General features: G+C 59.1%; 1 protein-coding gene across 1 annotated transcript in view; it reads right to left on the bottom strand.

Annotated features, from left to right (window-relative positions):
- LOC126228265 (uncharacterized) overlaps positions 1-13,439 on the bottom strand; it is a gene marked incomplete at its 3' end in the record, with an annotated part of 56,333 nt that overhangs the window by 21,486 nt on the left and 21,408 nt on the right. Inside the window, exon 4 of the mRNA XM_049942276.1 lies at positions 4,642-4,789. Within this exon, the coding sequence (XP_049798233.1) occupies positions 4,642-4,789 (148 nt within the window). The remainder of the gene's footprint in view (positions 1-4,641; positions 4,790-13,439) is intronic.

Genomic DNA, 13,439 nt, shown 5'->3' with positions numbered 1-13,439 from the left:
CCTTGCAGAGTCTGCCACTTAGCCATCTCCGTAACGCTATCACGGTTACCACATACCCCTGTGACGAAAACGTTGGATCTTTCTCTATCTTCCTCCGTCAACCCGACCTGCTACGGGTCCCACACTGGTGGGCAACACTCACGTATGGGTCGGTCGAACGCGTGTTTCTGTAAGCCACCTCCTTTGTTGATGGACTACATTTTTTTGTTTTTGCTAAGCATTCTCCCAATGCATCTCAACCTGGTACCCGCCTTACCAACAATTTACTTTTATCTGATCATCATTCCACTTCCAAATCATTCCGCACGCCTACTCCCAGATACATATTTTACAGACGTCACAGCTACCAGTGTTTGTCCCGCTATCATATAATCAATCACACAGTAAAGGATCCTTCTTTCTGTATATTCGCAATACATTACATTTGTCTATGTTAAGGGGACAGTTGCCACTCCCCCTGCACCGGGTGCCTATCCGCTGCCGATCGTCCTGCAACCTCTCTGTATACTACATACAGCATCATCCGCGAAACGACGCATGGAACGTCCGCCACTATCTACTAGGTCATTTATATGATGTGAATTGTGAAAAAGCAATGGTCCCATAACACTCCCCCGTGGCACGCCAGGGGTTACTTTAACGTCTGTAGACGTCTGTCTCTCCATCGATAACAACATGCTGTGTTCCGTCTGCTGACATCTCTTCAATCCAGCCACACAGTTGGTCTGATATTCTGTAGACTCTTACGTCGTTGATCAGGCGACGGTGCGGAGCTGTCTCGAACGCCTTCCGGACGTCAAGGACAATGGCATCCACCTGGGAGCTTTCTGGGTCTCATGGGCAAATAAAGCGAGCCGGGTCTCACACACGATCGCTGTTTCCGGAATCCATGTTGATTCCTACATAGTAGACTCTGGAGTTTCCACAAACGACATGATACTCGAGCAAACAACATGTTCTACAACACATCGACGTCAGAGATATGGGTCTATGGTTTTGCGCATCTGCTCGACGACTGGGACTACCTGTGCTCTTTTCCAATCATTTGGAACCCTCCCTTCCTCTCCAGAGACTTGCGGTACACGGCTGTTAGGAGGGGGGCAGGTTGTTTCGCGTACCCTGTGTAGGAATCGCGAATTGGTAATCCCGTCGGGTCCGGCGGACTTTCCCATTCCTCCTTGGACACTTACTTCGATGTCAGCCAGTTTCTCGTTCGTGCGAGCATTTAGAAGACGGAACTGCAGAGTGCGGTCCGTCCTCTGTGAAACAGCTTTGGAAACAGGTGCTTAGGTATTTCACCACAGCTTTACGCGTGTCATCCTCTGTTTCAATGCCATCGCCATGCCGGAGTGTCTGGATATGCTGTTTCGAGCCACTTACCGATTCAACGCAAGACCGCAACGTCCTAGCATTTTCTGTCAACGTCGGTCGGTACATAGGGTTTGTTCTACTTTCGAATTCACTGAACGCTTCACGCATAGCCCTCCTTACGCTCACTTTGACATCGTTTAGCTTCCCGTTTGTCTCGGAGGATTTTGGCTGCGTTTTAAACTTTGGGTGAAGCTCTCTTTGCTTTCGCAATAGTTTCCTAACGTTGTTGTTGTTGTAGTAGTATACCACGGTGGGTTTTTTTTCCCATCCCTCACAGTTCTACACTCGGCACGTACCTGTCTAAAAACGCATTTTTACCATTGCCTTGCACTTTCTCCATGAACACTCAACATTGTCAGTGTCGGAACAGGCATTTGCGTTTTCATCTGTCAGGTCGTCTGGAAATCTGCCTTCTATTACTCTTGCTAGCCAAACAGATACACCGTCCTCCCTGCAACGGCCTTATGATCACTGCGTCCCTGTTCTGCACATACAGAGTCGAAACACGTTCGGGTCTGTTTGTCATCAGTAGGTCCACGATGTCATCTCCACGAGTCGGTTCTCTGTTCATTTTGCTCGAGGTACTTTTCGGACAGTGCACTCAGTATAATGTCACTCGATGCTCTCTGTCCCCCAACCACCCGTCCTGAACATCATCTGAGTGTCCCAGTCTATATCGGGTACATTGAAATCTCCACCTAAGACCCTAACATGCTGAGGAAAATGTATGTGAAATGTGTTTCCAAATCCGTCTCTCCGTTGTTCTGCCACTAATGCTGCTGCGTCGGGAGGTCGGTCAAAGGAGCCAATTATTATTAAACCTAGCTCGGTTGTTGAGTGTAACCTCCACCCACAATATTTCACAGGAACCACCCACTTCTACTTCACTACAGGATCAAAACCACTACTAAACAGCGACGAACACACCACCACCGGTTGCATGCAATCGAGCCTTTCTAAAACACCGTCCGTACCTTTGTGACAATTTCGGCAGAATTTATCCCTGGCGTCAGCCAGCTTTCTGTACCTTATAACGATTGCAGAGCTTCGGTGCTTTCTCTGTCAGCGCTTGCGGTTCCGGTACTGTACCAACGCAGCTTCGACAGTTGACAAACAATACCGATTGCTGCTTGGTCCCCGCACCCGTTGAGGCTGCTGTTGCCCCCTTTCTGTACTTGCCCAAGGCCATCTAACCTAACACAAACCGCCCAGCCCACGCCACACAACCCCTGCTACCCGTGTAGCCGCTTGTTGCGTGCAGTGCTCTCCACCTACGACTATAACATGCCTTCGACATTCGCACTGTACAACACCTTAGGTTAGGGTTGGCGTCGCTTGGGTTAGGTTAGGTTACGTTGGTTGGACGTGGGTTAGGTTAAGGGTTAAAGTTAGGTTAGGCGTCAAAGTTAGGTTAAGCGTTCGGACGTGAGGCGTCAGGTGGCCGCACCTACCTTACGGCCGGACATCTTAGGTTAGGCTAAGGGCGCCGAGGTCACGTTACGTTCACCTTCGGGCGCCACACGTAGCTGTCACAGGTAGGTCGTAGTTCGGTCGGTCGGTCGGTCGGTCGGTCGGTCGTCGGCAAGCCGCAAAAAAACTACAGACGACGTCGACAAAACCGCCGCAAGACCGAGCAGGAGGCAGATATATACCGAGCGCCAAAGAGACCGACCACACACACACACACACACACACACACAACAAAAAAAAAACAAAAACAAAAACACACAAAAAACACCACCCACCGGCCAAACGGGCACCACAAAACCCACAAAGCCGAGCACCACACGTCGCGACCAGAGGCAACCCCGCAACCGCAACGGCGCTTTCCGCACCGGGCCGGATGCACGTACGACAACACCGCTACCCGTACACAAGGCCTCCCATTGCACACAGCCGCTCTGTGTTCAACATCATCAATGGCGCGCCCGCGGCTCGTCGCGGTCGCAGCCATGACGCCGCCGCCACTTTTGCACCAACACATTCACGCACCGCAAAACAGCTCGCCGACCCACCGACACAGCACAGCCGACAAACAAAAACAACCGCGGCGGCGGCAACAAAACAAACAACTCGCACCAAGCGTCCGACAGAAAACAAACGGACAAGCACAGGCCTCTGCTAACGACCACGACACAGCGGCACGCTGCTCCTTTCCCGCCACTCTCGATTCACAGCGCACGCGACCCCGTCGACGACGACGACGACGACGACGACAACGACACGCGACGGGCTCGCTTCCCGCAACCTACACCTTTCCGCCACCGCCACTACGCACGGCTCCACCCGACGCCCGTCGCAACGGCACTACTGCACGCACTATCACCCGCCGCCGCCGCCTCTCCCCCCCTTCCCGTACACAACAACACAGCCAAAAAACACACTCACGACCCAAACATGACAACATGATGGCACGTGCATCGGCGCACACCCCCAACCAGTCACCGTCGACACAACCACACGCAAGGCACGGAAACCGGCGTCCTTCCACGTTGCCATCAAAGCAGCACAAACAACCACAGGAGGAACCACCAACAACAGCCGGCCGGCCGGCAACCACCAAACGCACATTCCCGCTCGCCACCACACACCTCTCGGCAGCCGTTTCGCAAAGACAAGACATGACGCGACATCATCGCATCACGGGCGACGCACGCACACCGACCCACTTTCCCCGCCCGTCTCTCTCTCTCTTTTTCTTCCGACGCCTTCGGCCGAGCACACACGTACGTGGCACAACGCCCAACACAGTCACACACAGTCGACAGGCGCACGCCCAGGCACGCAACGACGCAGCGCAGCAAAGGCGCCCGCGACACATACCTCCTCTCCCGTCTCGCCGCCGACCGCCAGCCAGCCACTCGCAATGTGCACTGGCCAACCGGACACACGTCCACCGCGCCGCCTCCGACCACCCGCCAGGGGGCGCTCACGTCCGCGACAACAGCGCGGCCCGCCGCCGGGCGGGCCCAGCCCGGCCCAGGCGGCGCGCGCTGCTCTGCACTCGGCGCGCCGCGCCCCACATCCTGCTGCAGACCGGGCTCGTCTCTCTGTACGCGTCTGCGTCTGCCCGCATCTCATCTTCCTGCGCATCGACACAACGAGGCCACGTGAGCAAACCCCCGTCACAACGCCACATCACGCACTGCCTTGTCGACCGCCTAAATGCACTCACCCACCAGCCATCCGCTTCGTCCTCTTCTTGCTTACTCGTTGTTCGTCGTCGTTGCTGCTGCACCAGCAGCAGCGGCGGCGGCGGCGGCAGCGCACACAGCCCCAGCCGGCCGCATCCGAGGGGGCCCCGCCGCCAGCGTCGCCTCCTTGGGCACAGGTGCGGTGCTGTGGCCGCCCATCCAACCGCATTTGCTGGCCGTCCCAGCCGCCAGGCAGGCGTTCCCACTGCCGCGCACCGCCTCTGCTGCAGAAGACGAACAAACGAAACGTACAAACATACACGCGCCCGAAGCGTGGCCACACACGGACGGGACCGACAGGCTCCAAGGCGACCAAACGATGGAAACACAAACACAAAAACAAAAGACACGCGAGCGAGCGGGCGAGCACGCAAGCAGTCGCCTCGCCTCTGTCCTCCCGCCCCCGCCCTTCTCCCCACCACATGCCCACAAACACCACCGCCTGCCCGCATCTCCACATTCGCCCCCTCCATTTGTTCCCTTGCGTTCGTTCGTTCCTTCCTTCCATGTGTCTGCGTGCGCGGCGCCTCTCCAACATCCGCCGTCCGTCCCGTTTTCGCCGTACCACACGCCACCGTCGGCGCCGCCTCGCCTCGCCTCCTCCCAGGCCACCACCGCCGCCGCCCCTGTCCGCCCCGCACACCACCATACACCGCTGCTTGTCCTGGCCGTTGCCACCAAAGGCGCCAGCCGCAAACCGCGCCAAACGCCGCAGCGCGCGTGCGTCCTTCCTTCCTTCCTTCCTTCCTTGCTTGCTTGCTTGCTTGCTTCTCCGTGCCGACGCTGCCTCTATTCCCGCACTGCGCGTACCGGAGTGACACGCGCACCCCCCTCGCGAACGCACGACTCATTGTCCTTGTTGTTTCTCCTCTTTCTTACGTCTTTGTTTCTTGTTTTTTTTTTTTGTTTTGTTTTTGTTTTTTCTTTTTCCTCCCACCGCCGCATGTGACACAATGGCCTCCCTCCCCCTTTCGTTCGTTGTCGCCGCTTTGTTTCTCTTTCCCATTGGTGCACGTCCGACGCGCTCCATTTCCACCACACCACGGCCATCGGCCTCCTCAACGGGCAGGCGCAGTGTGCCATTCTCCGGCGCCCAAGCACACCGCGCGGCTCGCTCTCCTCGCCCCCACGCCACGCCACGCCACGCCACGCCACGCCACGCCACGCCACGCCACGCCACGCAGCACAAATGCTGCCGTCTCGCAACACGACACACGGTGCGCACACCCCCGACCGCGCGGCTCTTAAAAGGCATGGCACCGGCGACATGCGCCGCCCCGGCCCGCACCCGTCGTCTCACGTTCACTGCCGGCCGCGTCTGCGGCTACAACCGCACCACAACAACGGTCCCCTCCCGGCAACACATTTGTTGCACAAACACAACCGCCGAGCGCAGCGCGAGCCACCCACACGCGCCCTCCCCGTCTTTAAAGCCTCCGCGTCTCCTTTCTCCTTTCGCGCCCCCTCCCATCTCCCGAATATGCCAGCAGCGGTGCCACTACCGCGAAACGGACACGCCTTCCGGGCCACATGCAAGGGCACGCCCACCACCAACTACTGCCATATTCGCGGACGCAGTTAGGCAACACGCAACGCACTCTCTCTCCACCTACTTTCACTCTCTCTCTCTCTCTCGTCCCTTCTCTTTAAAACACACAAACCAACCAACCAACCACGGCTAACACACTTTTTCGCGACACCTTTGACTGCCGTGACGGCAGCTATCGACCTTCTAAACACACACACACACACCCACCCACCCCTACATACACACCCTTCGCTACACCGGACAACAACAGCGTACACAACAGGAGGGCACACGAAACGGCAGGCAAGGGCAAGGCATTCTCATAGATTCCTCCTCCGAGCCATGTCGGCGAACGCTTTTTTTTTCATCCGGGAAGGCAATGCAATTCAGCCGTCGCCACGGCCGACACTTGCAGCCGCGCCGTAAACGCCTCTCAGTGCGGCTGCAATGCACGGGAACGTTCCGCTGCTATAGACAGCGCCTCTCCGTTTTTCCCTGCTTCGTTTTCCGGTGATTGCTTCTCCATTTTGTTTGTTTGTTTTATTACTTTCCGTTCCCCTCCTCCACCATTGTTTCCGTCCCCAACAGTTTTGCTCATTCCACACGTTCTGCCCAGACACGACACTCGACCGATCAAAGGTCAGCCTTTCGTCACCGTTCGCGGCGCCGACGGTGCCACAGTGCGACTGGTGTTCACACCGACACGTTGCCATGACGCCGGTGTATCGCGCCGATATTGACAGTTACTCAGAGCCGCCGGATCGGATCACATCACCGACACACCTGCCATTTCACACCGGGGGACACAGACCAACGAAACGCGTGTACGCCCATAGCCTCACGCTTACTGTACTCAACCGAACACACGTGCACCTTGAATGACGTGCGTGCGCACAACAGTCCAATCAATCATCAGTCAAACTGCAAGAAACGGCTATCATCACAAATCAAGGGCAACCGTGCGTGTCGCCTACCCCACCCGCCCGTACATTTCTTGGCGACATCGTAATGGATATGCATGATAGTACGACACGTCCATTTAAAACGTCAACCAACACACCAACGCGCCGTACAGCAAAGGGAATAGTCGACGGCAACACAACATTTCACCCTCGCCATCATGTATGATGTGACAACAGACACCCGCAGACGGCCGTAACGGTGACAGCCAACAATCAATCAATCGCGAGGACTTTCAATTGCAGTCACGTGACTAACCGGGCAGACGGAGACAAAGAAATGAATCAGCGCCACAGACAGCACCAACACCTCCTATCTATCTATCTATCTATCTATCTATCTATCTATGTGTCGACAAACAACCACGCCAGGACTCGTGCACGCATTCCACGTCACACCGGCGGCAACCAAACCCTCGCGGCCGTACCCCAGTAACCACAACCACATTCGAGACCACACCACCAGCTGCCTCGCAACCACAACCAAACCGGGTAGCTATGCCGCCCCCCTCTCACACACACACACACACACACACACACACACACACACAAACAATTCCGCTCTTCCCGCAAAGGCAATTTGGTGGCCCTGAAAAGGGCCGTTTTGCCGCTCTCGCAACGGAGGGAGCTTCCTTCCTTCCAAGAGCCGAAGTAACAACCTCCCCTCCTTACTTGGAGCTCGTGTACTTGGTCACCGCCTTCGTGCCCTCGCTCACGGCGTGCTTGGCCAGCTCGCCAGGCAGCAAGAGCCGCACAGCCGTCTGGATCTCGCGGGACGTGATGGTCGAGCGCTTGTTGTAGTGCGCCAGGCGAGACGCCTCGGCCGCAATGCGCTCGAAAATGTCGTTCACGAAGCTGTTCATGATGCTCATCGCCTTCGACGAGATGCCCGTGTCGGGGTGCACCTGCTTCAGCACCTTGTAGATGTAGATGGCATAGCTCTCCTTCCTCTTGCGCTTCTTCTTCTTGTCGCCCTTCGAAATGTTCTTCTGCGCCTTGCCGGCCTTCTTGGCGGCCTTCCCGCTAGTCTTGGGCGGCATCTCGAACGTACAACAACAAGCAGCAAGCGCTCCGCTCTAGTCAGCGTCTCCCCACACAGTGGCACCCGCCGCTACCGCAACACCGCACCTTTACCAGCTCGCCCTGTTGCGGCCGCCGACCAATGGGGCGCGCGCGCAACCGGCCGCCGCACCCGAGCCCATAAAGGGACCCCCACCCCGCCGCCGCCGGCACACGCACGCACTCCGCTGCTCGACTCGCTGCGGCTCGCACCGTTACGGTTACGTGTTTCACGCTTACGCCACTAGCCAAACGCCATGTCCGGACGCGGAAAGGGAGGCAAAGTCAAGGGCAAGTCAAAGTCCCGCTCAAGCAGGGCTGGGCTCCAGTTCCCGGTCGGCAGAATCCACCGCCTCCTGCGCAAGGGAAACTACGCCGAGCGCGTCGGCGCCGGGGCGCCCGTCTACCTCGCCGCCGTCATGGAGTACCTCGCGGCTGAGGTGCTCGAGCTGGCCGGAAACGCGGCCCGCGACAACAAGAAGACGCGCATCATCCCGCGCCACCTGCAGCTCGCCATCCGCAACGACGAGGAGCTCAACAAGCTCTTGTCGGGCGTCACCATCGCACAGGGTGGTGTCCTGCCCAACATCCAGGCCGTCCTGCTGCCAAAGAAGACCGAGAAGAAGGCCTAAACAGGGACCGCGGCGCTGCGCTTGCGTGCTCCCTGCACGCAAACGCAAACGCGCCTTTGCCTTGCCGGCTCGCCTCACAACAATCGGCCCTTTTCAGGGCCACCACACAAACCTACGTCCAAAGCAAAGTTTCCGTCGTCCTCGCCGCACTTTACAACAACGTCCACAGTCATTCATTCGCAGCCGGCGCCGGCGCACGTCCGCCATCTTGTCCACAGCCCGTGTGGCCGAACACACACACACATTTTTTCTGCACCCCTCCACGCACGCACAGTCGCGTTCCAAACAACGACAACGACATCAATACACCAATAATGTGATGTGATCATTGTTAATATGTTCATAATTAAAAGAGCGCGCGCGACACACACACAGCGCGTAACGGCCCGACGACGGACGACACGCGGGGCCGCCGCGCGCGCTCTCCAAACACACAGGCACAGCACAAACCAAACCAAACAGCTGATCCGATCGATGGTCCCGGCCCGCGCCACAAACAAACCACGCACACACCGGACTCAGCCGCGCCCTCCCGCATCCATCACACACACACGTCACGTCGAATCTCCAAACGGAACGCACGCACGCAAAGCAACAGAGGCGCACAACAACAACAAACACAGAGGCAGGCAGGCAACACAGACCCTTTCGCACTTTTCAATTTCCGAACAGTGTGGTGGCCCTGAAAAGGGCCGTTTTTCGTCTCTCCCACCAAGCACGGGCAACGGCACGGCCGCGGGAAGGCCACAGCACAGCACACCGGCTGCCTGCCTAACCGCCGAAACCGTACAGGGTGCGCCCCTGCCTCTTCAGGGCGTACACCACGTCCATGGCCGTCACAGTCTTGCGCTTGGCGTGCTCAGTGTACGTCACCGCGTCGCGGATCACGTTCTCCAGGAACACCTTCAGCACTCCGCGGGTCTCCTCGTAGATCAGACCAGAGATGCGCTTCACGCCGCCCCTGCGAGCCAGGCGGCGGATGGCGGGCTTCGTGATGCCCTGGATGTTGTCGCGCAACACCTTGCGGTGCCGCTTGGCGCCACCCTTCCCCAGCCCCTTTCCTCCCTTGCCGCGGCCTGTCATTCTTCCTCCTCCTCAAGCAAAAAAAGCACAAGCGGCAGCTCCTCACCCGGCGCTAGCGAGTCGGCTACGGTGCGCCGTGAGCGCGCGCCGCCCCCCTATATAGACTCTGGCCCGCCCTCCCCCCACCACGCGCACCGAGGGCATATAAGCGCAGCGCGGGCCCGCGCGGGCCCGTTGTCAAGGCAGCACCGGACGCTTCGCTACCGCACGCACCGCTAACCGCTATGGCCCGCACAAAGCAAACGGCCCGCAAGTCCACCGGCGGAAAGGCGCCGCGCAAACAGCTCGCCACCAAGGCGGCGAGGAAGAGCGCGCCCGCCACCGGCGGCGTCAAGAAGCCCCACCGCTACAGGCCGGGCACCGTCGCCCTGCGAGAAATCAGGCGCTACCAGAAGAGCACAGAGCTGCTCATCCGCAAGCTGCCGTTCCAGCGCCTAGTGCGCGAGATCGCCCAGGACTTCAAGACCGACCTGCGCTTCCAGAGCTCCGCAGTCATGGCCCTGCAGGAGGCCAGCGAGGCCTACCTCGTCGGCCTCTTCGAAGACACCAACCTGTGCGCAATCCACGCCAAGCGGCACGGCACCGCACGCGCGCAACACAAAAACGGCCCTTTTCAGGGCCACTAACATCTCTCCGTCGCGAGCAAAACTTTTGTCGGTCTTGCCGCCCAGCCTCTCTCTCTAGCCCCGTTAAAACAACCACCACAATTCCCACCCTCCCGTCCACAGCCGCTCTCGCCAACAATCACATTCGACGTCATCAACACCCCACCCCCTTCAGTACACACACACACACACACACACACAAACAAACAGCCGGACGACGTCACCCACGGGTGGCTGGCCGCCGCCGTCTCCGAGGCGCCACCGCGCCTTCCCAATTCCCGCCGGCCACTTCCACGTCTCAACGTCTCCCTTTCAGAGACAGAGGACACACACACACAAAAACAAGACGCGCCATCCGCAAAGCAAGCAGAGTCTCCAGAAACATGAGAAACCAACCGTCGGCCGCCGCACAAAATACAAAACACAAAACAAAAAAACGGCCACAACCGCTCCGCTACCGCGCGCCGCCGCCTACCGCCACCGGCCCCACAATCCATCCACCACGGCACGCAAACAGTACCCACAAGGGTCATACAGAAACGCCACACAAACATCAACCAACCACACACACACACACACACACACACACCGGCGCATGCACGCACGGCCACCCAAACAACACAACACAACGCGCCAGGCACGACAATCAACGCCTTCCCGACGTCCTCTGATGGCCCTGAGAAGGGCCGTTTTGGGCCGCGCGCAGCCGTGCCATCGCGCGCCACTAGACGACGCGGGGGAGGGGGGTGGGGGACGACGGGGTCAAGCGCCAGCCCTTCCCCTTTCCTTTCTTTACTTTACTTCACTTCACTTCTTCTTCTTGGGCGACGCCTTCGCCTTAGACGGCGTCGTCGCCTTCTTCGGGCGCGGCGCCTTCGGCTTCTTCGTCGGAACCTTGGCGGCCTTCTTCGCCTTCGACGGCGACTTGGCCTTGGCCGGCTTGGCCGCAGCCGCCTTCTTCGCACCCGCGGGAGCCGCCGACGCCGCAGACGCCTTCTTGGCGGCGCCCGCCTTCCGACCGGTCGCCGCCTTCACGCCACCAGCCTTCTTTGCGCCGGCCGCACGGGCGCCCTTCTTCTCCTTGCTGGCCGGAGCGGCGCGCTTCTTCTTCGCACCGCCGGCACGGGCCTTGCCGCCCTCGGCCGCCCCGCCGCCGGCGCCGGCAAGCTTGAAAGAGCCGGACGCGCCCTTCCCCTTCGTCTGCACCAGCTCGCCAGCCACGACGGCCGACTTGAGGTACTTCTTGATAAAGGGCGCCAGCTTCTCCGCGTCCAGCTTGTAGTGCGCGGCAATGTACTTCTTGATCGCCTGCAGCGACGAGCCGCCGCGCTCCTTCAGACTCTTGATGGCGGCCGTCACCATCTCAGAGGTGCGCGGGTGCGCAGGCTTGGCGCGCGGCTTCTTCGCAGACGCCGCAGACTTGGCCTTCTTCGTCGTGCCGGTGGCGGCGGGTGCCGCAGCAGTCTCGTTCGTAGCCGCCTGATCTGCCATTATTTCGACGGACGACGCGCGTACGCACACGAGAGCGAGAGCGAGAGCGGCAGGCGGCAAGCACGGCGGCAGAGAATAGCCGCCGCGCCGCCAGGCCCAGCCAGTGTCGCGGGCGGGCGCGGACGGCCGAGAGAGCGGCCGCCACTCTGCGCGCCGCCGCGCCGCGCCTCCCGCGCTTGTTACCGCCCAACGTCCGACAGCCTGTGCGGACCAGCCCCAAACCTGCGCCGCAACCACCCGCGCCGTTCAAACCACCGAGGATGGGGCTACACACGGCCACACCACAGTCGCCAACCAGTCGCCACGGCAGCGCCGCAAACCACGGCCAAACTGCAGCTACCGCGCGCTACAGCCTGGCTCGGCCCGCCGAGAATCGCCGCCCCCGCCCACATGCCGCCCCCACAGCCCCAGCCGACGACCCGCCACAATGGCCAAACCTTCGGCAAAACTGCCACACCGTCGCCGCGCCAGCCCGGCCAGCGCGGCCGCCGCCACAGCCACACAAGCGGAGGCGTGCGGCGATGCCGGCCGTGCAAACGCACCTCCGCCGCCCCATCGCCCTCCCACCGTTTCCCGATCGGCCCGCAGCCGTCGGGCCACCTCGCCCGCCAACATTCGCGCCCGTTTCTCACAAAATTGCCCGCCGCAAAGAAAACGGGCGCCGCCTGCGCAACATCGGCACCGGCCAACCGAGCGCCGCCGCCCCTCGCCGCTTACGCGAGGGGGGCTGACCGCCGTCCGCAACGACAGACACACCGCATCTGCCTTCAAGCACACACGACAGCCGACCTCCTACATTTGTACGCCGCAAGCCACCCAACGGTGTGTGGCGGAGGGCACTTTACGTGCCACTGTCATTACCACCCTTTGCCGTTCCAGTCGCGTATGTTACGCGGGAAGAACGACTGTCTGAAAGCCTCCGTGCGCGCTCGAATCTCTCTACTGTTACATTCGGGATCTCCTCGGGAGGTATATACGTACGGGGAAGCAATATGTTCGATACCTCATCCGGAAACGCACCCTCTCGAGAAAAACCTGGCGAGCAAGCTACACCGCGATGCAGGGCGCCTCCCTTGCAGAGTCTGCCACTTAGCCATCTCCGTAACGCTATCACGGTTACCACATACCCCTGTGACGAAAACGTTGGATCTTTCTCTATCTTCCTCCGTCAACCCGACCTGCTACGGGTCCCACACTGGTGGGCAACACTCACGTATGGGTCGGTCGAACGCGTGTTTCTGTAAGCCACCTCCTTTGTTGATGGACTACATTTTTTTGTTTTTGCTAAGCATTCTCCCAATGCATCTCAACCTGGTACCCGCCTTACCAACAATTTACTTTTATCTGATCATCATTCCACTTCCAAATCATTCCGCACGCCTACTCCCAGATACATATTTTACAGACGTCACAGCTACCAGTGTTTGTCCCGCTATCATATAATCAATCACACAGTAAAGGATCCTTCTTTCTGTATATTCGCAATACATTACATTTGTCTATGTTAAGGGGACAGT

The sequence above is a fragment of the Schistocerca nitens genome, unplaced genomic scaffold (genome assembly GCF_023898315.1).
Source record: "Schistocerca nitens isolate TAMUIC-IGC-003100 unplaced genomic scaffold, iqSchNite1.1 HiC_scaffold_353, whole genome shotgun sequence".
In the NCBI taxonomy this organism is placed as follows: domain Eukaryota; kingdom Metazoa; phylum Arthropoda; class Insecta; order Orthoptera; family Acrididae; genus Schistocerca; species Schistocerca nitens.
This window is presented reverse-complemented; position numbering and strand designations above follow the sequence as displayed.